The sequence below is a fragment of the Melanotaenia boesemani genome, chromosome 16, assembly GCF_017639745.1.
Source record: "Melanotaenia boesemani isolate fMelBoe1 chromosome 16, fMelBoe1.pri, whole genome shotgun sequence".
NCBI lineage: Eukaryota > Metazoa > Chordata > Actinopteri > Atheriniformes > Melanotaeniidae > Melanotaenia > Melanotaenia boesemani.
In genome coordinates, this window is record NC_055697.1 from 2,054,184 (window position 1) to 2,078,546 (window position 24,363).

The following is a 24,363-nucleotide window of genomic DNA, read 5'->3' on the forward strand; positions in this document are numbered from 1 at the left end:
ATCTGCATAGCAGAAGATAAATGTGTATACGAGGATGTTTGGTAGAATGAATATGAAGAAAGCTCTAAATCCAAACACATAATGAGGTGAGACGGTGTGACGATGAGAACAAATTGTCTGATAAATCTGAGATAAACCAGTCGAATGCTGCTTCTTTAATTCCATCCTCATTATAAAATGATTTGGTCCGTGGTGGTGAAACAGCTCCTCTGGGCATAAAACATCACAGTTCCTCAAAAAAGGATCAAAAAAAGTGGCTAATATATTTTTCTGTTTTTCTATTTCCCCTCATGGTTTCTTAATGTCCAACTTTGCTCTTATGTTTAGGGTTAAAACATAATGTCCAGTGGATTTTGAGCTGTACATTTACAGAGTCCATAAGGTCATCATCTGAGGTCATAAAAGGAGGAAAAACTTACCAGGGATCCTCCTATGATGACGTAGTCTACAGCAGGTAGCTGAGTGATCCTCTTAGACGGTGGTCTAAAACATGAGCCCCACACTGGTTCAGATATGTTTGTTTGAGTGTGATTGTCATGATCCATGTTTGAAGGAAGACCGAGGAGACTACTGATGACCAAAGCTCAAAATTCTTAATTACACAAATAAGAAGAGCTGCAGAGGCAGATTATCCAACGAGACATGATCAAACACCACCAGGATGTACTGAGGGAAGTAAAAGCTTGCTGTAGAGCATATGTAGGAGTCAGAGAACAAGAAGCAAAACTACCAGGAAAAAAAGGAGCAAAAACTATAAAGTGAAAGTAAAACTAACCAGAAAAGCAATGACAACAGAAAAAAACAAACAAACAAACAAAAAAATGCAAACCAAAAAAAAAAAAACTAAACAAAAAAACCAACATGGAACAAAACACAAACCTTAACACAATAAAACCCTCGTAGTGATGTCATGTATGACGGAAAAGAGCCTCAGTAGAATTAAAAAGTGCCATCTACCCTAATCATCCTCTTCATCAGGTCCGTCCTCTTCATCAGGTCCGTCCTCTTCATCGGGTCCACCTTCTAGTACCGGGTCGTCCTCTTCATCAGGACCACCTTCTAGTACCGGGTCGTCCTCTTCATCGTGTCCGCCTTCTAGTACCGGGTCGTCCTCTTCATCCGCACCACCTTCTAGTACCGGGTCGTCCTCTTCATCGGGTCCACCTTCTAGTACCGGGTCGTCCTCTTCATCAGGTCCACCTTCTAGTACCGGGTCATCCTTTCATCAGGTCCACCTTCTAGTACCGGGTCGGACCTTTTTAATCCTGGTGTCATAGATGAAGCAGGTGGTGGAAACCTTCCTCAGAGGTTTTCTCCATATTAACATGACAGCATCACACAGTTGCTGCAGGTTTGTCGGCTGCATCCATGATGAGAATCTCCCGTTCCACCACATCCCAAAGCTGCTCTACTGGACTGAGATCTGGTGGCTGTGGAGGCCGTTGGAGTCCAGTGAACTCATCGTCATGTTCTAGAAAGCAGGTGGAGATGATCTGAGCTTTGTGACATGGTGCAATATCCTGCTGGAAGTAGAATCAGAAGATGCTCCACTGTGGTCATAAAGGGATGGACATGGTCAGCAACAATACTCAGGTAGGCTGTGCTGGTTAAACCAGGCCACGTTGGTACTAAGGGGCCCAAAGTGGACCAAGAAAATCTCCCCCCACCATTACACCAGCAGCAGCCTGAAGCGTTGATCCAAGGCAGGATGGATCCATGTTTTCATGATGTTTCCAGCAGATTCTGAGCCGAGCATCTGAATGTGGAGCTGAAATGGAGACTCATCAGACCAGCAACGTTTCTCCATCTTCTATTGTCCAGTGTTGGTGAGTGTGTGTGTGTGTGTGTGAATTGTAGCCTCAGTTTCCTGTTCTTAGCTGGCAGGAGGCACCCGGTGTGTCTTCTGCTGCTTCCTGGTCCAGACAACTGCTGCTCTGGATATTTTCTCTTCTTCAGACCATCTCTGGAAACCCTGGAGATGGTTGTGGGTGGAAATCCCTGGAAATACTCAGACCAGCAACCATGCCACGTTCAAAGTCTCTTAAATCCTCTTTCTTCCTCATTCTGATGCTCAGTTTGAACTTCAGCAAGTCGTCTTCACCACGTCTCTATGACTCCATGCTGCCGTGTTGAACAGGAGTAAAACTCTTCTAATAAGTTAGTTATATCAAATTGGAACATGAATTTCATCAGAAAAAGTGTTTTTTTTTTCTCTTTTTTGTTTATCTGATGGTTTTAGTCAAAACTTTTAATATTAAGATTTTAATGTTCAAAATTAAGAGTTTTTTTTTTCATTAAATATTGTGTGATTCAGAAACTATTTTAAATTGATTTACAATAAGAACTGACATGATTGGCTTTAATTAAACCAATCAAAAAGTATTACGATAATCATTCAAGTATTTTTAAAATTTAAGACGCCACTTCTGGCAGCTCCATCAGCATCCTTCTTCCAGCATCTCTCCTCCATACACATCCAGTCAGACTCCATCTGTTTTCTTCTCTGTTCTTTGAAAGCTGAATTTGAATTGTTCCCCTTTCATGCCTACAGTATTTACTACATGACCCATGGGTCCAGGACCTCCTGGTTGGAGAAAAATCTCTTCTAACTCCCTGAGCCACAGCAGCATTCATTTGTCCACATCACGTCACCACCAAGCTTTTAAAACTTCTTTAACACATGCACTTTCCATTTGGACATCTTTCAGTAACTGTTTCAAACACTTCAACTTTAAATATGGCAAAAATTATTTTAAAAAGAATCCCTAAACCAGATTCCTTGCAAAGGAGAGCTTGTGCAGACTTACTTCGGTCTGACTTTCCTTTGCAACTCTTTCATGCAAATATCAGGCCTGTGTCACAAATGAGGATGAAGAGGTTTTTGCATGCTTTGAATCTCTGAGTGTCACAAGGGTCCAAGTCTGTCACAGCAAATGTTGCTTTGCTTTCTTACATTCCATTTTTGAGTAACTAGCTAAAAGTTCAAGATGAGAAGTAAAGCCAGAAGCTTCTGTACTAAAGGCTTCGGGACTACAAGCCCCACAATTTTTACAAACTAAAACCAGTTCAGGTACATCAAGAAAGAGCCAGTGTGGAGGCTGCAGCTGGTGAAGGATGGACAGGGTGTTTATAGAGAGATAAGGAGGAAGGGAAGGGTTGGAGAGGTATGTGTCTACATCAACGTGTCTATGCGTGCGTTGTGCTTCCACAGAGAAAGAGAGAGAGAGAAAGAAGAAAGAGGGCTGTCCTTCCTACAGTGGACCTGTCACACACAATATTTAGCATGAAGTCAACTCCCGCCCCCCTCCCTCCCCTCTATACTCTGCATGGGGATCAAGCCTCACTCCTCCACAGCCTTCATGTCTGACAACACAGAGGGAAGAGGAGGAGGAAGGAGAAAAAGAGAACTGACGGGCACACGCATTTTTTGACTCTTTGCCGCACCCAGGAACTTTTTTGTCCATGTCACCAGCAAACCTGAGGTCAGGACAGCCATCAGCCCGCAGCAGAGCTCTTTGCCCCCTTTCCACGGATTAATTTAACCAGACCGGGATTCCATGTGAGTGTATTCAACTACACATTTCCCCCTTCTTCTCTGTCTTTCTTTCTTTCTTTCTTTTCTCTTTTTAATTCCTCCGCTTGTGTGTGTGTGTGTGTGGAATATCGTCTGAGCATAAAAAAAATATGTTCGCGTGTAAAAGTTCTCAAAGCTGAAAGTTGTAACTTAACAGTTTACAACTTTCCATAAAAGCAGCAGCGCGTGCTTTTCTTCGACATCACTTTTCAGAGTCGTCCTGCAGACGAATATTCTGTCCCGTCCCGGTGTGTCCGTCCGCGCGGCCTGCTTGTCGGTCAGGACGGTGTGTGGAGCGTAAAGTGCTTCCTGCTGCAGATAACAGCCTCTCTGCTGCGGCACCGCTAAATGACCAGGACCAGGACCTGCTGGGGCCCGACGTGGAGGGAAAACCATCTCCAAAAAACATCCTGGAATCTGGATTAAATTGTTGGCAGCGAGAGAGACAAAAAAAGAAAGAAGAAGAAAAAAACAAACAAACAAACAAACAAACAAAAAAACAAAACAAAAAAAAACAAAAAAAAACAACAATAAATACAGAACAATCAAAAACTAAACTGTGCACTCACCACCACTAACATGCGCGCGCACATATCCACACATACGACAAATTTACACTGACATCTTTTTTAAAATAGATATGAATCCACGCTGCAAACCAGCGTCTCAGAGAGAAGCTCCACAACAATAACAAGCAGATAAAAGAAAGAACAACAACAACAATAATAATAATAATATAATAAAAATAAAGAAGTGAATAACCATCTAAGGATCTTTCTCAGCAGCAGGTTTTAAAAGAGATTTTTCTGTTTAAAATTGGCTTGAATTCTTTCTTGTAAATAAATAAATAAGTAAATACAGATAGATAACTGAATAAAAATGAAATAAAAATTAATCTTTTATCTTAAAAAAAGCTGATCAGAAAAGGCCTGATTAATTATTTACGGCGAGGTTCACTTTATTTCTAACAGCCCGTTTTATGTAACACTTGTAAATCAACAGTGTTTTATTTTATTTACTTTTTATTATTATTATTTCTATTTTCTAAGAAAACGCCGTACTTATCCACCAGAGCTTGACTTTTCTTTCCAGGACCAGCAGATCAGATTTCCTTCCGCAGGCCTTCACTTTCTGGCCTTCTTTGCATCCATCCCATCATCCGGACATATGGAAATAAGATTCGTTTAATTCCAATTTCACGTTTGGCCTCAAGCTGTAAATGTAAATACTTTTTTATTAGTTATCAGTCAGCCGTGTGCGGCGGGGCTGAAAGGCCACGACCACAGTCCTGACGACGCAGATTGGTGGTTATTCCTTCTTTCTCTGGATTTTACAGGTTAGAACATGCATGTTACGTTTATTAACAGAAGATTTAATAAATGCGTTTTAAACCAGAATGCTGAACGCGCACATAAAAATGCGCAGCCATGGACTCAAATGGTCCTCTTAACCTGTTACGCACGAAAAAGCTGCAAAACTTTAAGTTTTGAGCTCTATATATATATATATGCAGATTGGATTTAAATGAGCCTAAATGTGAATTTTTGACCATTTAATTGTTGAATTCAACATTATTTGTTGAAGATTTAAATAATTCTCAATGAGCTAACAGATAAAAGTTTTACGCTCCCAGACTGAGTCAAATCAGTGAAATTAAATTTAGAAAACCAGAAGAATTGATGGTAGTGATAAAGCTCCGTGTTAATCACTGCTGAGGGCCAATTATTTCCCGGTGACTCTGCTGCTGGCGCGCCTCGGCCTTCCTCTCAATCATATGCAAATGGCTGTTATAGCAGGGCAGAAATTAACATCTACAAACATTGGAGTGAAATTCCATCTGCCGCCTCTTCCAGGAGGCCCTTAATAAGTTCTCAGACAGCAAAGTGACACACATCTTAATCAACTCTTAATCCCGGGAATTAATTCTCAACGCGTTTATGAATAATTCCCAGGGTAATGCATGCAGTCCGTGCAAATGCAAGCAGTCTAGCGCGCGTGTCGCCAGATGGATCCCGAAAAATGAGAGGATTGCTGCTTCCTCTGTTTTTATCATTATTATCATAACCAGATAGGTATTTAAATTAGATTGAACGGCTGCTTATCAAATAAGTCTCTCTGTGTTCATGAGCCTGCCACCCCCTCAGCATCATAAGTAAACACAGTCCCATCCCAGCGGGGCTGAAGCGCGTGAGGATGACATGAAGCCTGAGGTGCCTGTTTCAAGGAGCTCCAGCTCACGCAGATCTTGGACTCGCTGAGCTGAGAGGGGGACAGGTTCTGGGGGCTCCTGGGAAATGTAATCATAGAGCCTCTGATGAGTGCATGAAGAGGGGAGGTGGGGTACTGACACCTTGTTCTGGACAAAATGACTGGCTTGCATCACCCCCACACCCCCTTGCTGCCGAGCCAACCGGCCTCTCAGCACCACATTGACACCAGGCCGTCTGTCCATCCATCACCCTCGTGGATAAAGTCCCCAGAACTGGCTCCCAGTCATCTCCCGAACCAAAATACTGGATCTCGCTGATCTCCGCGCTCACAAAGAGGCAGCTGTTGCTGTGTACCCCGAACTGACTCATCTGTTCCACCAACAGTTGGAACCCGCTTGAGGAGGATTTTAAAAAGAGGGCAGCTTCAGCTCAGGTAAACACGCATTAGACCAGAGTTATTTTACAGATGTAAACCGTGTTTGTGGTGAATGTCTGCGGGGTCACATAGTCAAAGCTGTCGTGGAAAAAGAACCCTGCAGCAGTTGACAGAAGGCAGTAAAAAGTTGCCAAAGCGCAGCATTTCATTGGTGGCAGGTTGTGAACATGTGGCTCTGAAATGTCACATCAGGACTGAAATAAGCCGCATGGAAGATCAACGCGCAGTCACGCACGACAGAGGTCAGCCAACGCTGGTTTGGTTTGCTGGTACTGAGTCACAGGAAGGGGAGGGGACAGTATTTGGTTATGAACTAGCGGAAAACTGATCTTTTTGACCCAAAAGTCAACTTTAACCCACAAAACCATATCAGAAGCTGATTAATCCAAAGCCACGACACAGAGGCAGTGTGCTTACCAAGGTAATCTCTCCACTGGGAGACTTGACCTTATCCTGGAGCCTGCATCTCTTTTCCCATGGATGTAGCGATAGCCTCCGGCTGACAGCAGAATACCCATTTTCCTGTCTTCTAATCTTTTGTGAAATGCGGCCATCATTCTCACGGATGCTCAACAAAAAACAGATGAGTCTTTTCTTTAAAGTCTTCAGCCCACATTAACGATGAGGACATTAATGTGGGCTGTTCAGGGGTGAAAGAAGCGGCAGATGTGTGTGATGGGGAAACGTGTCAGATTTTTAGCTCTAATTATAATATGCAGCGTCACGGTGGCAGAAACAATAAGTCCATTCTGGAGGAGCTAAACCAGCACAGTGGGGAACAAAGCCCGTCTCTAGCTGATTTTAGCTCTTTAAAAAGTAATAACATGTATTTCTCTCATGTGTGATGACGTGGAAAGCTTTGAGATTTCTTTTTTGGGGGGGGGGGGGGGGAGCAGCACATGATGTTAAGGATGTTTGTCTGCTTCTTTGTATTTGACAGATTTTAGGTCAATTTAAACATTTTTAAAACAATATTGATGATTATAAAAGCAAAACCAACTTCTCTGCCTTTTGAATCAGGACGAGTTTGCGCACGGGTCATGCATGCGCAGTTTTACAGTTTTGGGTGGTTGGTTGTGATTAACCAGATGAAATATAGCGAAATTTTACAAACTGCCCAGAATAAGAAGTTTTACTCCAGAATTAGGTGCATCTGTTCATCCTACGTCAGTTGTGCAGGTGGGGGGCTGATTAGAGGAGTACAGGCCGTCTGGTGTTCAGAGAACAAGTTTAATCAAGTGTGTTGTTGAGTTGTGTGTGTTTGGGAGGAGGAGGGGGCATCAAAAGGCACATGTGACTGGAATACAAAAGGCTGGCATGGTGGCAAACAGGCTGCGGGGAAACAGTCACGGTGGGGGTGGAGTGTGTTTCTGAAAACGCAGTCCTGTTGCTTCTTTCTGTAAAGCGTGCAACCACAGTCCAGGCTGAGGTGGATCACCTGGAGGGAATGGCCTTCATTTTCTGACGTCAACAGAAAAACAAAGTGCAAATGAAAATAATCAGCAGCTGATGTTTAAGGTGTAAGAATCACCTGGCTGAAGGTTCCAGCTCTTCTGTCAGGATTCTGTGAGCTTAAATCATCTCATAGCGGCTATACTTACACCTCCCCTCTTTCAAGATTGTCAAGGTGTTAATGCTCTCAGAGAAATAAACGGCCGGTTATTTTCAGGAGCTCGTGAACAACACCTCCACCTCAGCGGCTTGAATTTACTCTGAAAATGTCACGGTGAGGCCTTCATTCCTCTCCCCGTGTTTCCCAAAATAGAAGCGATTCGGGACAGGTCTTGTTATAGCTGCTGATGTCAGCCTCCTAAACAGGATCAGGACCACAAGCAACACACCGAGTCAATGGAAAGACTGGACACAGAGACGCGCAACACACTGCGTCTGCGTGGATTTTCCTTCCCACAGGTCGGAATGGGAAGGTGTTAGAAGGAAAAGTGGAACAGTGAGGCCGGGTCTTCAAGAGAAAAGGAAAAAATGTACAAAACTGCTTTTAAACAAACAGAATGAAACGTGTTCGTGTGTGTGTGGGACTTCCAGCTGAGACCGTTTTATGTTTGACTGTTGGTCCTTTGTTTTAAAGACATAAATTGGAGCTCTTTGCTTTAATTTTTTTAAACAGTTGCTTTGTGAAGCTGCACGAGGATCGAGTGTTTGAGGACGAAGTGCAGCCATTTAATCCAGCACACACACACATTCACACACAGGAGAGAAGCAACAACAAACCTTTTCCTGCAGGAAGATTTCCACTTCCAGGATAAAACTCAAACTTCTTCATTACACGTGATGAGACTGTCGTTGATGTTTAAATAAATTCATGTTTTCTTCTGTAATGAGTCCAACTCAGATGAAAAACTGTCATCAGCTGCCTGACGTGTGTGTGTGTGTGTGTGTGTGTGTGTGTGTCTGCAGAGCCTGGTTATGGATTTTAACCTGCTGACGGACAGTGAAGCCCGCAGCCCGGCGCTGTCGCTCTCCGACTCCGGGACTCCGCAGCACGAGCAGGGATGCAAGGGCCAGGACAACAGCGGTCAGTGAGCAACTCAGCACGCATCTGCGCGCGCACCCGTCACATCACAGAAAAAAATTATCTAAAAATCTTTTCTGGACGCATCTCAAACAGCATCTTTTCGTCTGTAATCTTTCCCACAAAGCGCTGAAGATTTGAGGTCAGGAAGCCGCGTGGCGGCCTGTGCGCCGCTTTCCAGCCTCATCTGCGCCAGTTTCAGCCAAACAGGTTATTTCTAATTCTGAGCATTAAAAGTTAAAAAGAAGGATAAGCAAATTTTTTACTCGTGGACGTCAGAGTCCAAAGAATAAATAAATGAATGGATAAACAAACAAACCAAAAACAAACAAACAAACAAACAAACAAACAAATAAATAAATAATAGAATATTTAAAACCCTCACAGGTAGTTGCCTCGTACTTATAAAGGCATTTCCAGTGTATTATTCTGTCAAACATTAAAGTGAATTCATATTTTATTTCCGGACCTCTGGTTTATTTTCCCACGGCCTTCATCAGGCCGGCTTTTTGTGAAGCCCACGTTCAGTCACGTGCGCGGACATACGCGACAGATGTGTGTAATCCCACAAACGCGGCCTGCTGATTGATAACTTCTTAATGCTCTCAATATAGTGTACTAAAACTCCGACTGAGGCCATGTCTTTGAACGCGACATCGTTTGATCTTTTGGTTCTGTTTGAGGCGCCAAATGATCAGCTGGTTATTATTATTATTATTATTATTATTATTATTATTATTATTATTATTATTGTTATTATTATTATTATTATTATTAGCCGCCGTGAAGGTATTTATGTTTGATAAACCTAATTTTAATCGCTAATGTGTGATCGGGAAATTCAGTTAAATACTTTGGAGAGAGATTTGGTGTTATTATGATTTCATGAGTCTTAAACAAAAGAGGGTTAGTCTAATCTATAAAACCAAGAACAACTTGGGGTAGTTTACATTTTTTTAATTATTTAGAATGATTCGCGTATTTTCTCCAACCTATTTATTTATTTATTAATTATTATTATTGTTATTATTTTAAATATAATCTAATTAGAAATTATCAACAAAATACTGCAGTTGGACTTAACCCATATACTAAATAATATTTAGAAGAAAAACTTAGAACTTGTTATTTAATTTGAGGATTTGGACAGCAAAGATGATTTAAAAAATCTGTTTAGGCAGGAATGAAATTTTATTTTCTTGAGTTTCTTGCCTATACTGTGAGAAATGATTGATGCACAGATAAAAATAAGTTTGCAGACTGAGGAACTCATTTTGTGAGACACATCCCAGATAATGAAAGAATTCTCTGCTGTATTTTATATGACCGGAGCACAATTCAGGTTTTCTTATTTGTTTTAATTGTTGAACTGAAATGGTGTTCTCTCTTTTCTTCATAACGAAGAAAGAAATCAGTGGTAAATCTGGGCTTGATTGTTAGGAGGAATAATATGGTTGGAAAACATCTGCACGCTGAGCTGACGCCTATGCCCCGGGCGCAGAAGCAGGAGTGAATCATCTCCTATAATAACTTTATTCTTCTTAGAAAAAAAGCAGCTCTTGTAAAGTGTAACTGGCTGCTTTTGAAAACTCTGCCATGAACAAAGCGTGTACCCGATCTCATCTGGAGCTCTGTGACCAAACAGTTTCCTTCCTGGGGATAAAATACCTGCATCTGAACCTGATGAAACCACATTCCTCTCCCATTTATAAAGATGCTCATGTATGTATTTGGTTGAATGTTGTCGGAGAAGCTGACCTCTCGTCATGTCGGCACATTATCAGTCAGATTGCTCCTATTGTTGGTCAGTGCATCACTCTAAAAAGGCCTGCCCTTTCCTCTGTATTGTGTTATAGACTTTTGGCCTTAAGTGACGGCTTACCCAGTGTCAGTTTACTGCCAGATAACAGCTTCAGCCTGGCTCTTATTGGTTTTGCTGGTGGCCCTGCGGAGCCTCTTTTTAAACCCTGCTGATCATTTCGAACTGCTCCCAGAGAGCTAAGCCCTCGCCAAACAGAGCCCAACCTGCCCCAGTCACAAAAGCCTGATCCACGGGATTAGCTCGCCAACTAATTTCACTTCTTTCTGTGAGGTCCTCAAATTGCGGGAGTCAGATGTGGCGGAGAGGAGCCCTGACAGACACAACATGGATGTGTGCGCCTTTAAATTTAGCTGAGCTGTGGGCAGAATGCAGTCTTTCACCGCTCCCAGACATCTCTGGATGTAATGCAGTCACTCTCCTCATTCTGAAGCCCATGGGAGGGACGTCAGCTGACGTTTGGTTGGATAAAACTGTCCACATACATTCAGCTGGATTGTTTTGATGCAGCAGGGTGAAGAATTACCAGCACTTTCACATCCATGATCAGCTGCTGTTCATTTGGAGATGAAGACCAGGCAATAAAATGCTAAAATGTTTAAATGAGCTACACGTTTATCATCTACAACACTAAACAATTAGTTTATGGTGAATTATTCTGTATGTAAGCCATACAGGGGGACATTAATTAAACTGAGCCACTTCTTTGGTAAATTACTCGAGAAACAAAAAAAAATATATTTTTGTGAGATACTGAATTTGGGTTTTTGTGGTTAAGATGGACTGTTTGTAGTATTTATGTGTTAAATTAATGTTATAAAATGTTACTGAGGTCCTATAGCTTTTGAAACTTTGCTGTAAGATATTTTTTTAGATGAGCAGTGTTCAGGTTTGGCCACTTCAGTCATTTCTGATAAAACAATCCCATTTAGTTTAGTTTTAATTTGTACCTGTGTGTAATTCTCACACATACATAACACAATATAATGAATAATTCATTAATATTTATATTATATAACCCCAAATCTAACAAAATCAGGACATCAGAGGATGAAACGGAGACATTATGTGATGAAAATATGAGCTGATAGTGAATCTGATGCAGCAACACAGCTGAAAAAAGTTGGAACAGGAGCAACAAAAGGCTGGAAAAGTACCTGGTACAAACCAGAAACACCTGGAGGAGCATTTGACAACTAACCAGGTTACCTGGCAACAGGTCAGTAACATGACTGGTATAAAAGGAGCATTTCAGAGAGGCAGAGTCTCTCAGATGGAGAGGTTATGCCACTAAAAATGATGGAATAGTATCAGAAAAATGTTCCTCGGTGTAAAATTGCACAGACACAGCAGGTTAAAGCTTTATCATGTACTGGAGAAGCTGAGGAGAAATCCAGAAACAGCACCATCTTCTCTGGACCAAAGCTCATTTAAAATGGTCTGATGGATGGAAATGTGAGCTTTCACTAAACATACTGAAACATTAACATTTGGAGGACAGCAGATGCTGCAGCTGTTTCATCTTCACCTGCTCCATGTTGTTTTAGTTTTCTTACATATTTAGGTGCAATTTCAAGATCCTTTCAAAATCCTTCCTTAGTCCCTTTGTGTTTTTTCAACTCTAAAATGAAAAGTTTTCTGCAGGCTGTAAAACCACTCTCCAGAGGCTGAGTGACAACCCAGATTTCCAGTTTGTTTGTCCCTCACTTTATTTATTTGTATGCAGTGAAAACACTGACATACAGGAGGAAGAGAGGTGTGTTATGACATCCCTTCCCTGTTTCAAAGCACTGGCCATGCAATGAGCCAAAAGGTGTGCAGACATGTCTGATCTGAGTTTTCTGACTCGATAAAAAGCCAACTGGTGTGTTAACACCACTCCCACAAATAACAGAAGAAGAGTAAGAAATAGTGTCCACAGAGCTCCGGGTCTGCGTGGGGATGCTACACTCTCTAGCAGAGCTATTGGGCTCTGACCCCTGAGGTCCAACCTGGACTCAAACCACCAACCCGAGAGGGTCTGCCTGCTGAGCAACAGCTAAAATAAAAAAATGAAATAAAATCTGGTTTAAATGTAGAAGAGAAAGACTTCAGATCCACGAGAAAAGCCTGTTCTTTCTTTCTTTCTTTCTTTCTTTCTTTCTTTCTTTCTTTCTTTCTTTCCTTCCTTCCTTCCTTCCTTCCTTCCTTCCTTCCTTCCTTCGTGGGTACATGACTCCAGACCTTCACATCCACATGGAGGAAACTCAGAAATGTTCAAATTAAGGTTGAAAGTAATTCATGTGAAAACAATAAAAAAGTGTTTCTACTACAAAAGAAACTGTATAGATGTGAGTGACGGGTTCAGCTACTTGGGTGTATGACAATGCTAACTCTGTGTGTGTATCTGTGTGTGTGTGTTTAAAAAAACTGACCCAGTTCTCAAATGCTGAAACAAACAAACAAACAAAAACCCTGTAATTCAGATGTAATTTGGGTCCTTACATGAAGAAATGATGGTTGAGTCATTCTTCAGATTGTTTTAGTGTTTCAGCTTCCCACCCGGAGGAGAAGTGATAAACGTGAAAAGGTTTTTATAACCTTAGTTATAAAAACCTTGCTGCCTAATTTTACTGATTTCTTTACCTGTTTCTGCACATCTTTAGAATAAAATTGAAATTCTGCACATGGTGCAGATTTTAGCCTGGAACTGTCCTCTCAGCTGAAAGCCTCGGCCTCATGGCAGCTGTTTCCCTCCTGCAGACACAGAGAAATCCCAGCAGAACCAGCTGGATGAGTCCAGTGCTGAGGATGGATCTCTGAAGAAAAAACAGCGGCGGCAGAGGACTCACTTCACCAGCCAGCAGCTCCAGGAGCTGGAGGCCACCTTCCAGAGGAACCGCTACCCAGACATGAGCACCAGAGAGGAGATTGCTGTGTGGACCAACCTCACTGAGGCACGAGTCAGGGTGGGTACAGAAAGGCTGGTTTTATTTATGCTGAAGAAGCTGTTTTCCAGCTGTTTGGTAAAATAAAAGAAGAAAAAAAAAAAGACTAGAGGATATGATCTTTATTAGCTTTCCTCCATTTGATCAAATTTTCCACTTTCATCCGGGGGTTTTATCCTGACTCCACATTCCTGGATTATTATCTTGGTTATAAACTTATCAAATTACAGTTGTTTTCTGATTATTTACCCACTAAAATAAAAATAATTTAACAGTTAGCAAAACCTTACGTCCATGAAACAAAGCACCAGCCCAGATCTGCTAAACTGAAAACTCAACATCAGCCTCGTCCTCGTTGTAAAACATTATTTGTGACACAGGAAGAGATCAGGACGTCCTTTCCTTTTGCTGCAAAGCTCTGGCGCTTCAAACGAACCCACAGGGGGTCAAACACGTCCACCTGGAGTTCAAACATGCAGCCAAATCTCAGCAGACAAACGGCGGCGTTCATCGTTTGGATCGTCTGTTTTCCTCCAGTAAAGTAAATCAGCAGCTTCCATCAGAACTTTTGGTTCCCATTCCTGACAGTTCTTCCATCATTACTTTTTCATTACCTGATATAGATGGGATGCAGCTTGCACAGAAAATATGAGGAAAGTCAAAGTTCTACGAGAGTTTTCAGTGTGTAAAAACTTAAAACAGCTGGATAATATGAGGTTGTTTGTTTTCTGCTAATTTGATGTGTATTTGTGCAAACTGTGTAAAGAAAGAAGAACGCCATGTTTTTAAAATTGTGCCAAAATAATCATAAAAAAAACTGTGAGAATTTATTATAACATAGAAATAGGAAATGAAACATGTGACAATAACTGGGTTAGTTTTGATATAAGGATGAGTGACGGCTGAATAAAATAGTTTCATGCATTAGAAGATGATTTATTTAGTCCACTCAGTAAACTTAAATGTCAAAGGTGCAGCTGAATGTGGACACACCCCAGATTTACTCATTGCGGCTATATGGAGCAGGAGGACACACACTGATGGATGACAATACAGTCTCTGGTCGGCCTGACAAGTAATGGATCAAATTAATGTTGGCTGGATGAAAGGTCACATAGCGCGCACTCTCCGCTGTTATTTTGAAAGCTGCACATTGTCTTGCCCCAAATGTCCATCAGTGTCTCTTTAAAGCTGTGCATGCAGGCAGAGTCCTGCCTGCCCCGGAAACGTCACCTGTCAGCCCGATTCACATGATTGGTCAGGAGCTGTTTTTAATCACCAGAGCTGCAGTCAGGAGGAACTTATCGATGACGTTTAATCCGGTCTCTCGGGACGGAGACTGTGGAGATGACTGAAGGAAATCAACGTGGTTTTTAAACATTTGTCTGTATCTGAAGAGTAAAATAGGTCAGCTTGTTCATCTATCTTCATTCTAACCCTCATTTCTAACTCCTAAACCCAGCAAAGAACAGCAAAGGAAAAAAGTGGAAGGATTGTGGAAATCCATATAACAGAATTTAATTTATTAAATTTCAATCTAATTAAATCTAAATGAGTTGGAATATAAAAATACTGCTGATTTAAATGGTCTAGTGCTGAAACATTTCAGTGCTTGTGGTCCTCTATGATCCTCCAGGCTGCTCAGATCAGCTGCTAAAAGACTGTTTTCAGTCCATAGAGTTCAAATGAACAAGGTTCACCTGGTTCACCTGTCATTCTCATTTTATTTCATTTAATCGTTTTAATCCATCCATCCATCCATCCATCCATCCATCCATCCATCCATCCATCCATCCATCCATCCATCCATCCATCCATCCACCCACCCACCCACTCACCCATCCATCCATCCATCCATCCATCCATCCACCCACTCACCCATCCATCCGTCCATTCATCCATCCATCCACCCACTCACCCATCCATCCATCCATCCATCCATCCATCCATCCATCCATCCATCCATCCATCCATCCATCCACCCACTCACCCATCCATCCATCCATCCATCCATCCATCCACCCACTCACCCATCCAGCCGTCCATTCATCCATCCATCCACCCACTCACCCATCCATCCATCCATCCATCCATTCGTCCATCCATCCACCCACCCACTCACCCATCCATCCATCCACCCACTCACCCATCCATCCGTCCATTCATCCATCCATCCACCCACTCACCCATCCATCCATCCATCCATCTATCCGTCCATCCATCCATCCATCCATCCACCCACCCACCCACTCACCCATCCATCCATCCATCCATCCATCCATCCATCCATCCATCCACCCACTCACCCATCCATCCGTCCATTCATCCATCCATCCACCCACTCACCCATCCATCCATCCATCCATCTATCCGTCCATCCATCCATCCATCCACCCACCCACTCACCCATCCATCCATCCATCCATCCATCCACCCACTCACCCATCCATCCGTCCATTCATCCATCCATCCACCCACTCACCCATCCATCCATCCATCTATCCGTCCATCCATCCATCCATCCATCCATCCATCCATCCACCCACCCACCCACTCACCCATCCAGCCATCCACCCATCCATCTGATACCTGAAGCCAGACTGGGAACTGGTTCCACAGAGAGGGTCTGATACCTGAAGCCAGACTGGGAACTGGTTCCACAGAGAGGGTCTGATACCTGAAGCCAGACTGGGAACTGGTTCCACAGAGAGGGTCTGATACCTGAAGCCAGACTGGGAGCTGGTTCCACAGAGAGGGTCTGATACCTGAAGCCAGACTTGGAACTGGTTCCACAGAGAGGGTCTGATACCTGAAGGAGGAGAAGAATTTTAAATTCTATTATGGATTTAACAGGGAGTTGATGGAGAGGATATGGTCCCTGCTCATCATTTAATAATCAAGAATTAGTTGTACAACCTGGAAGGAACAAATCCACAGACCAGTTCGTCTTCATCAGTCAGTGACGGGATGCTCCTCATTCTGGGAGTCTTATGTAGGTGGACGAAGGAGATCCTAGAAAGATGTTATATGTGAGTCCAAGGACAGATCCTGGTCCAGTATAACTCCAAGGTTCCTCGCTGTAGAACAGGAAAGAAAATACAGCTGATCTGCAGATGAACCAACAAAGACTGCGAATCTCTGGCTTTCAGTGGAGTTTCTGCAGCGAGCAGAAAACCCAGCTTCGTTCGTTTTAACATCCTTGTGGCTCTGATCACATAATATTAGGTGGTACACAGCAGGTGTGCCAGGAGGCAGAGGAGGAACAGGAGCAGCTTCCCAGCATTAAAGACCTAAAATATGTTGTTCGTGTCAAACAAATATGCAAGTTTTAACAGACAAACAGAAGGATTCTGTCAGGAGTGAATACTTTTCTTAATATATGAAAATCAAAGTTTGTCCAGAACTTTCCCCACAAGGGAAATTGTTCTCATTTCTAAAACCACTCAGTTGAGATTTTCCACTGAAGCTTTAATCCAACTCATATCCTCTAAATATAGGACCATAAAATGACAAATGTGAAGATTGCCCTTCCCTGACATTTCTTTCATTGGGAGCTCACTATTTAAATAAGTGTGATTAGTTTTAATAAGCCCAGCCTAATATGAGTGTTTGATGATACACTCTAACTTACTTTCTGGGATCATTGTGTCTTTCCAGATTTCTGGATACTTATGCACACAATATTGCTGAAATCATTTGAGAGGGTTTAAGACACTCTGACTGGATGTATTTTAGAATTAGACTTTATTGACTTCAGTTTTTGAAGGAAACATTCATTTGAAAATATCTCACTAAGTAAAATAAGTGATATTTTTCTTTCTTTGTTCTCAAAAATTAAATGAGTTTAAATTATGAGTAAAGCTCCAGGTGAAAACATGCAAAACACTGTGCTTGATGCTTGGGCAGCACAATTCATCAGGATTTCTGAGTTTTATCCCCAAAAAATCTCCATATGAAAATGAAAATTCAAGGAGCTTTTTGCAGGTTGTTGTGTTCATCCATCTCATCCATGTGTTCATCCATGTCCAAACACACTCACCTTCATCTCTCCGTTTGGTTTCCCCAGGTATGGTTCAAAAACCGGCGTGCCAAGTGGAGGAAACGGGAGAGAAACCAGCAGGCAGAGTTATGCAAAAATGGCTTTGGTGCTCAGTTCAACGGACTCATGCAGCCCTACGACGACATGTACACAGGCTACTCCTACAACAACTGGGCCACCAAGAGTCTAGCAAGCAGCCCGCTCTCTGCCAAGAGCTTCCCATTCTTTAATTCAATGAATGTAAGCCCCCTGTCATCCCAGCCCATGTTCTCCCCCCCCAGCTCCATCCCCTCCATGAACATGGCCTCTAGCATGGTGCCCTCAGCAGTGGCTGGAGTTCCTGCTACTGGGCTCAACAACCTGGGCAACCTCAACAACCTCAACAGCCCCACAGCACTCAACTCGGTGGCGGTGACCGCGGCCACCTGTCCTTACGCCACCACAGCCAGTCCTTACATGTACAGAGATACCTGCAACTCCAGCCTGGCCAGCCTGCGGCTCAAAGCCAAGCAGCACACCAACTTTGCTTATCCTGCAGTGCAGAACCCCGTGTCCAACCTCAGCCCCTGCCAGTATGCTGTCGACCGGCCGGTATGAAGAAGAAGAAGCTCCAGTTGTAACCCCGAACCTAAACTATCAGCTGTAAGTCCACTTTTACCCCACTTCCCATCCCTTCAGCTCCATCTCTGAACTGCTGGATGTGCAGTTTGAGTTTTGATGGTAGACAGAACTGACACAACGCACAGAGATCTTCAGATGGACCACCGCTCTTCGAAGAATTTTCCTCCAGTTTGAGATTTTGTTGCTGAACTGACCAACCGCTTCAAAGGATTTCTGAAGATTTATGTCCATTATGATGTTCCTTCCTTTGAACTGCATGAATAGAGTACACATTGAAACCGAGGATGCTTCAATTGGACTTTCGGTCAACATTTTGGCCCCATAAACTTCCCTGTTGCAGGAAGAGGGACCTGTGGTTGCAAATGTGACGGAAATGGAGGGTGTATATAACGGACTTTCTCTGTTTTGTATGTGACAAAAAATATATGAAAAATGTAGTACTTTAAAACTGAGAAAAGCATGTTCTTCAAAAGCAAAGACCCTAGGTCGATTTACTCTGAGCACATCTTTTAGGAACTTAAAACTTTGTTGTGAATTCCTCTCACCTCTGGAAAGGTCACAGGTCAGCTTGGACGGGGGAGTGGAGGACGCAACCTCCTCTTCCCCACTAAAGCCAAAGCTAGCTTTGGCTTTAGCTTTAGCTTTAGCGGGGGCTAAAAACACAGCAAAAAACTAAAAACAAGCTAAAATCACACAGTTAGCAATTCACAAGCCAGAATATCAGCGACATTTTCAAGTTAAACACTAAAAAGCCATTGAGTATATAGATTTGTGTGGTGTTATACAAAGGGAGTCAATAACTGTAAAAAATGTATGTAAGAGTGCAGTTGTTTTAACAAAAAACAAGCTTTTTCCTGGTGTAGCCTGCTTTGTCTCATTAAAGAACCAATTAAAAGATGTTTCTATGAACCAAAAATGGACTTGTACATTGAACAGAGCAGCACACGCCCTGCTCAGCGCCCATCTGCCGCTCATGACTACAGCTGCATGATGTTCCCGCAGCTTCAACACCATGGAAGCTAAAAGTCGCTGCCATGGCAACAGTGACAGATCGTAGTTGGCCAGAGAGACGGAGAGGATTGGCAAGATATAGATGTTCCTGATGGCTGCTCTCCGATATGTTTGACCTACACTCTGTGTGGTAACAGCAGACTATCCAGTGACACAGCAGGAATTCACAGAGGCTGCATGGGGCTGAAAGGGTGCCAGGATTACATAAGGTGCCCCCGCAAAGCCACAAACCCCTGCTTAGCAGCCCATTAATCGGCCCCCATCGGCCCCTAGAAACACTTTATCACATTTTCATCCTTTCTGTTGTCTTGTTAAAATAATTGTTACATCATAATCTTCAGTCTCATCTTTATTCACAATTTGACAATTATAAGATCAATGTTTTGAACTTAATACTGTCAAGACCATTTTAATTATAAATGAATGAATGAATGAATGAATGAATGAAGAAATAAATGTGAAAAATAATAAGTTTTGGTTCAAACATAATAAAGAAATTGTATTTATTTTTAATAATGTAATAATTACATATAAATTAACTTAGAAAAATAGCTGTGATTGCATTAAAAGAAAATAACCTAACTCAAAATTATAATTTCCTTTGAGGAATTAATAAAGTATTCTTCATTGCATTTCATTTTCATTTACAGAATCTGTCTTCTAATGGATATAACATCATTTTTCTGTGGCCTTTTCAGCCACTGTTATCACATAAAACACATTTTACTAAATGTAGGCGCTGAGAACAGATTCTTTACATGACAATGAAAGGCTGGTGAATAAGTGTTAAATAAGTGTTAAAGAGCACTTTAACACAACATCAGCTGAACAAAGTGCTGAACTCAGCATAGAGGCAAAACATTTAAAAGTAAAATAAAATGCAAAGTAAAATCAGACACAACAGGAGTAAAACGATAAAACAATAAAAACAAGAAACCAGCAGTTAGACTGAAGGCCAGATCATAAAATGGGTCTTCATGCGGGTTTTAAAAAGGGACAGTGCTTTCTGCTCTTTATCAGTCTTTAATGTCAAAATGCTGAAAGTTGCAGAAAATAACAGTAAGAAAACTGGGGATGAGGGACATTAATAGCTTGAAGGGGGAAGATTGAAGGGGGCTTTAATCAGAGCTGAACTACTGATGTTCTAGGAAGAAATGCTGAACTTTAGGGGTTCTCTTTGTACACTGTGTGGAATGAACGCGTTGACCTCTGATTGGTTGTGCTGATTTAAGTCTATGAGCTGAATTATGACCATTTTTCTAATAATAAATCTGCTCACATCAGACACTTAACCGCTGATATGCAGTAGCTGCATATCTGATTAAGATAAAACACTGTCTGTGTTTTCTCATTTGAAAGTTATTGTTTTGATTTTCTCCTCCGTAAAACAACAGAAAGGCCTTGTCTGACCTCAGTGATTGAAACAGGAATATCAGTCATATAAAAGCTGAACGTTTACCATTAAACTGAATAATATATCTGATCTGCTGATCAGCACTTCTTAGAAATTTTTCTTTCATTTAACTATTAATGATGACGTTATCTGTTCACATGTGGGAGGTCTTTTAAGGATCTCATGAAAAGGCTTAAATGTAAATGATGTAATATCTGCTTCATTAGTATTCATGAATTGCTCAGAAAGTCCAGGTTTCAGGCATCAAATGAACCTCTAACAACTTAAAATAAAAGGTTTTGGAGGTAGAAGCTGTTTCCATATAAACCTGCTGACCCCACCTCTGCCATGATTGTCTCCTGGTGGCTCCTCATAAAACTATTTTGTGGAGTGAGGTGAAACGGTCACAGTAAGTGCTCCTCTCAATCAATATTTCACTGGAGGGGGACATATGCCGGTCCCTGATGTTTACTCACACTGGAAAAACCCCAGTGAGCAAGGAGAGGCCACGGACCGTGGTCCGGACAGAACCACAGGAAGTTCTAATGATTACCTCCGAGAATACAAAGCAGCAAGACGTGGAAATGTTTAACAAACAAGTTTCAGTACAAGAGCCATTTTGCTCCTTTGTTAAAGAAATCTGTCTTTCTTTTAGGAAGTGAGCTGATTACATGAATGATTTTAAGACGGTTTTCATTGTTAAACTACAACAACAATAACTAGAGCGACACGTGCAAAATATTAATGAACTTCAAATTTATCAGAGATAAAATGTGATGATTTGCCACAAAAACCACCAGCAGGACGGTTTACTGAGTCAAAATGAGGCAATGAGATGGATTATATATTATTTTAGTGAGACACACAACTTTTTTCTTTTTTGCCTTTTTATTTCACTCTTGGAAGATAATTTGAATAAATACGTCTGTTTGGTCCAAACTGACATCTGCAGAGTGAAAACAAACCAACTGAGGCCTTTTTGTTTTGTTTTCCACAAATATTTGCTAAAAGGCACAAAAATGATGGTGGAGGTTAATACTGACCGAGCTGCAAAATTTTCTAGTCCCATTAAAACCCCAAAACAGTGTTTAACCACGAGATGTGCTTCACAGATCCCAGATCACGTTGCCATCTTCAAACTTTGTGCACGTCTCCAAAAAAGTCAAACAAAAAGCAAAAAGCCACAATCTGAAGTCCTCAGACGACGTTATGTCAGCAGCCAGCCAACACCTCATAACTGACATGTCTGCCTGTAACTGGATCTGTCCGTCATCCGTCACTGGAACTTCCTGGGGACCAATATCACTTTTACAGTCAACAGCAGATTAGTGTTGAGACATTAACGTTTACATCTGCCTCTGATCTGCACATCTCCTGACAGGGACGGAGATTTAGGGTGATATGTTAAACCCAGGAATGTAAAGTTTCACAGATATTTAAACACACCAACGATCCTGCCAACTGCTGCCAGCACATCGCTCTAACTCACATTTACAAGCTTATCTCTATTTTACTCTTATGAAATGCTAAGATTAATTCTTTCCAATGTTTCCACCCTTACATTAATTTATTCTGTCATGGTCCACGGTCAGAGGCCAACACAGCAGAAAGAGAAGACAGGCGTAGGAAAAGGACTTATTACAAGAAAGTAAATGAACAAGTTCTTAAACACAAACTTAAGATAACAAAACTCATAACAGACGACAGACAAGCCAACAAAGTGGAGCAACAAAGAAATGAAGTCAAACCAGGACAGGCTGGATGAGGTGAGCGAGGGAGTGTTTTTACTGGTCATGACTAAACAAGGAGCAGGTGTGGTGATCAGCAACTGAGAACCAAGTGAGACAAGAGCAGGAAGTAAATCCAGAAAAGAAGAACATAAACCTGAAGCCAGCTGAAGGCTAGAACACAAACAATGAGACTGGAAATAGAAATCCATCAGGAAATAAAGCAAACTCAGAACCAAAACTCACAGATCAGATCCATTTTTTTATTTGTTTAAAAATTTCTGTAAATTTAATAAACTTAAATATCACTTTTAAATGAGCCCAGTACGGCAGCGACCTGCTACCTGAACCCAGCTGTAATTTAAACTATGAACATGTCGACTGCAGAGGACACCAGTCTGCAAGTAAGTAAGTAAGGTTCCTCCATTTGCAATTTGACTGAGGCCCACGAAGCTTAAAGCAACACTATGTTACTTTCTGACCTTAAAATGTGTTTTTGTCTCATTTTGATTTTGATTGACTTTCATTATGTCCATTCCTGGAGTCGTCGTCCTGCAGCATCCTGAGGCTGAGAAACTGAACTTCACTACTTTTATTTACAGATCGATGCGCCACGTTACAGCTGAGTTCTGCTTTACGCACGTTTTACAAGCTAGCAACTGGAAATCAACACTCTGGGCATCTTAATTGCATAATGTGGTTATCCAGCAAAAAGAAACAAAAACAAAAAACAAACAAACAAACAAACAAAAAAAAGGAAGACATCATCGGAGGAAGAGAGGAAGGGACAGCACGAGATAAGACAGGAGTCAACATCAGACTGACTTTTACTGGCTCGAGAGATCTCAGAGAAGAGACGGGATGAAGACGAGAAAAGGTGAGAAAAGTTCAATAGTGGGCTTTAAGGTGTGAAGTTCTGTATCCAAAATTCAGAAAATATTAGAATAGTCATGTCCACACAATCTGTACCACTGCTGTTGTTACAGCTACAACAAACAAACACAAACATACAAATACGAATGAAAACGATTCTTCCACTTTGTGCTTCTGTGCAGGATATTTATCAAAGATGCAGAAAAATCAGCTTGTCAGTTCAGATCTTCGCTTCTGAGATGAAATCCTCTGCAGACTCCAAAACACAGTGTCTGGACCCACTCTTCTACCACAAAGGTGGGCGTTCACGCCCCAAAAGCCCTCTTTCAGAATATTTGACTTAAATAACTGGGGTTTATCAGCATAGCTGGATCCACAAGCTGCTAGAAATCAACCAAACTAATTTAGCCTTCATATTAGCTTTTATCTATTTGAGTATATATTTCTGCCAATTTCCCACCTGCTTCCTCCGTCACCGCTAGACTACTGCACAGGAAAGAGGTGGTTTTTTGTTACAATACATAAAATATTTTAAGGGAAATTGTCAAACGAATTCTTTTAATAGTTGCTTTTCAATTCTCTGAGAATCCCAAACAAATTCCATTAAGCTTGGCTGCATGAGGGTGGAAGCAGCCATTTGCATGGAGAGGAACAGAGAGAATAGAGGGGAACATATTTAAAAGAGCTGATTTGAACCCGAGTGTCGGCTTGATTCTCCACCACTGCAACATATAAGTTCGAGGCTCATGTGGAGGCAAAATGGAGACAATGATGGGAACGCATCGAGGAGCACCTGAAGGGTCTGAAGAGCTAAGATTAGGGCTGTTTTAGGGATTTGAGGAAGCTTATTTTCCATATGCCAGACTTTGGAGAACACAAACACACATATGAACATGCAAGAACACACACCACAAATAATCACAGAGTGACATCTTTTTGAATTTGTACCATATATATACATTTGATTTCTTATTCCTCTTACTTCTCACCTTATAATCTCCTCCTGCTTTCTTTCTTTTTCCATTTATTACTCACTTAGTTCAGCCTGTGGTCCTACTCTCCCTCCAACTGTAATACATTAGGAGGATTAAAATTCCTACAGTAAGCCGCTGCAGTGCAGACCCAACCTACCCAGCTTTTCTGTCCTCTTCTCCAGCCCCTCCAGCTTGTGCTGTCTTGCATGTAATTTCCCGTTTGCCTTAG

General features: G+C 41.8%; 1 protein-coding gene across 5 annotated transcripts; it reads left to right on the forward strand.

Moving 5' to 3' along the window:
• The first annotated feature begins 3,333 nt into the window (after positions 1–3,333).
• Positions 3,334–19,549, forward strand: pitx3 (paired-like homeodomain 3). Of its 5 annotated transcripts, none has more exons than XM_042009718.1 (4): positions 3,334–3,559; positions 8,636–8,753; positions 13,312–13,517; positions 17,563–19,549. In XM_042009718.1, exons 2-4 carry the CDS (start codon positions 8,645–8,647, stop codon positions 18,130–18,132), a joined length of 885 nt encoding a protein of 294 aa, XP_041865652.1. In that variant the 5' UTR covers positions 3,334–3,559; positions 8,636–8,644; the 3' UTR covers positions 18,133–19,549. The 5 variants fall into 5 exon arrangements, with proteins under 5 accessions (XP_041865652.1, XP_041865655.1, XP_041865653.1 ...); XM_042009721.1 differs by lacking the exon at positions 3,334–3,559 and adding an exon at positions 4,841–4,910; XM_042009719.1 differs by lacking the exon at positions 3,334–3,559 and adding an exon at positions 6,051–6,217.
• Positions 19,550–24,363: the final 4,814 nt, after the last annotated feature.

Excerpts from the sequence above, each read along its gene's own strand:
- pitx3 (XM_042009718.1), top strand. The coding sequence starts at position 8,645 with ATGGATTTTAACCTGCTGACGGACAGTGAAGCCCGCAGCCCGGCGCTG. Across the intron at positions 8,754-13,311 it reads CAAGGGCCAGGACAACAGCG|ACACAGAGAAATCCCAGCAG; the intron begins GTCAGTGAGCAA and ends TCCCTCCTGCAG. Across the intron at positions 13,518-17,562 it reads TCACTGAGGCACGAGTCAGG|GTATGGTTCAAAAACCGGCG; the intron begins GTGGGTACAGAA and ends TGGTTTCCCCAG.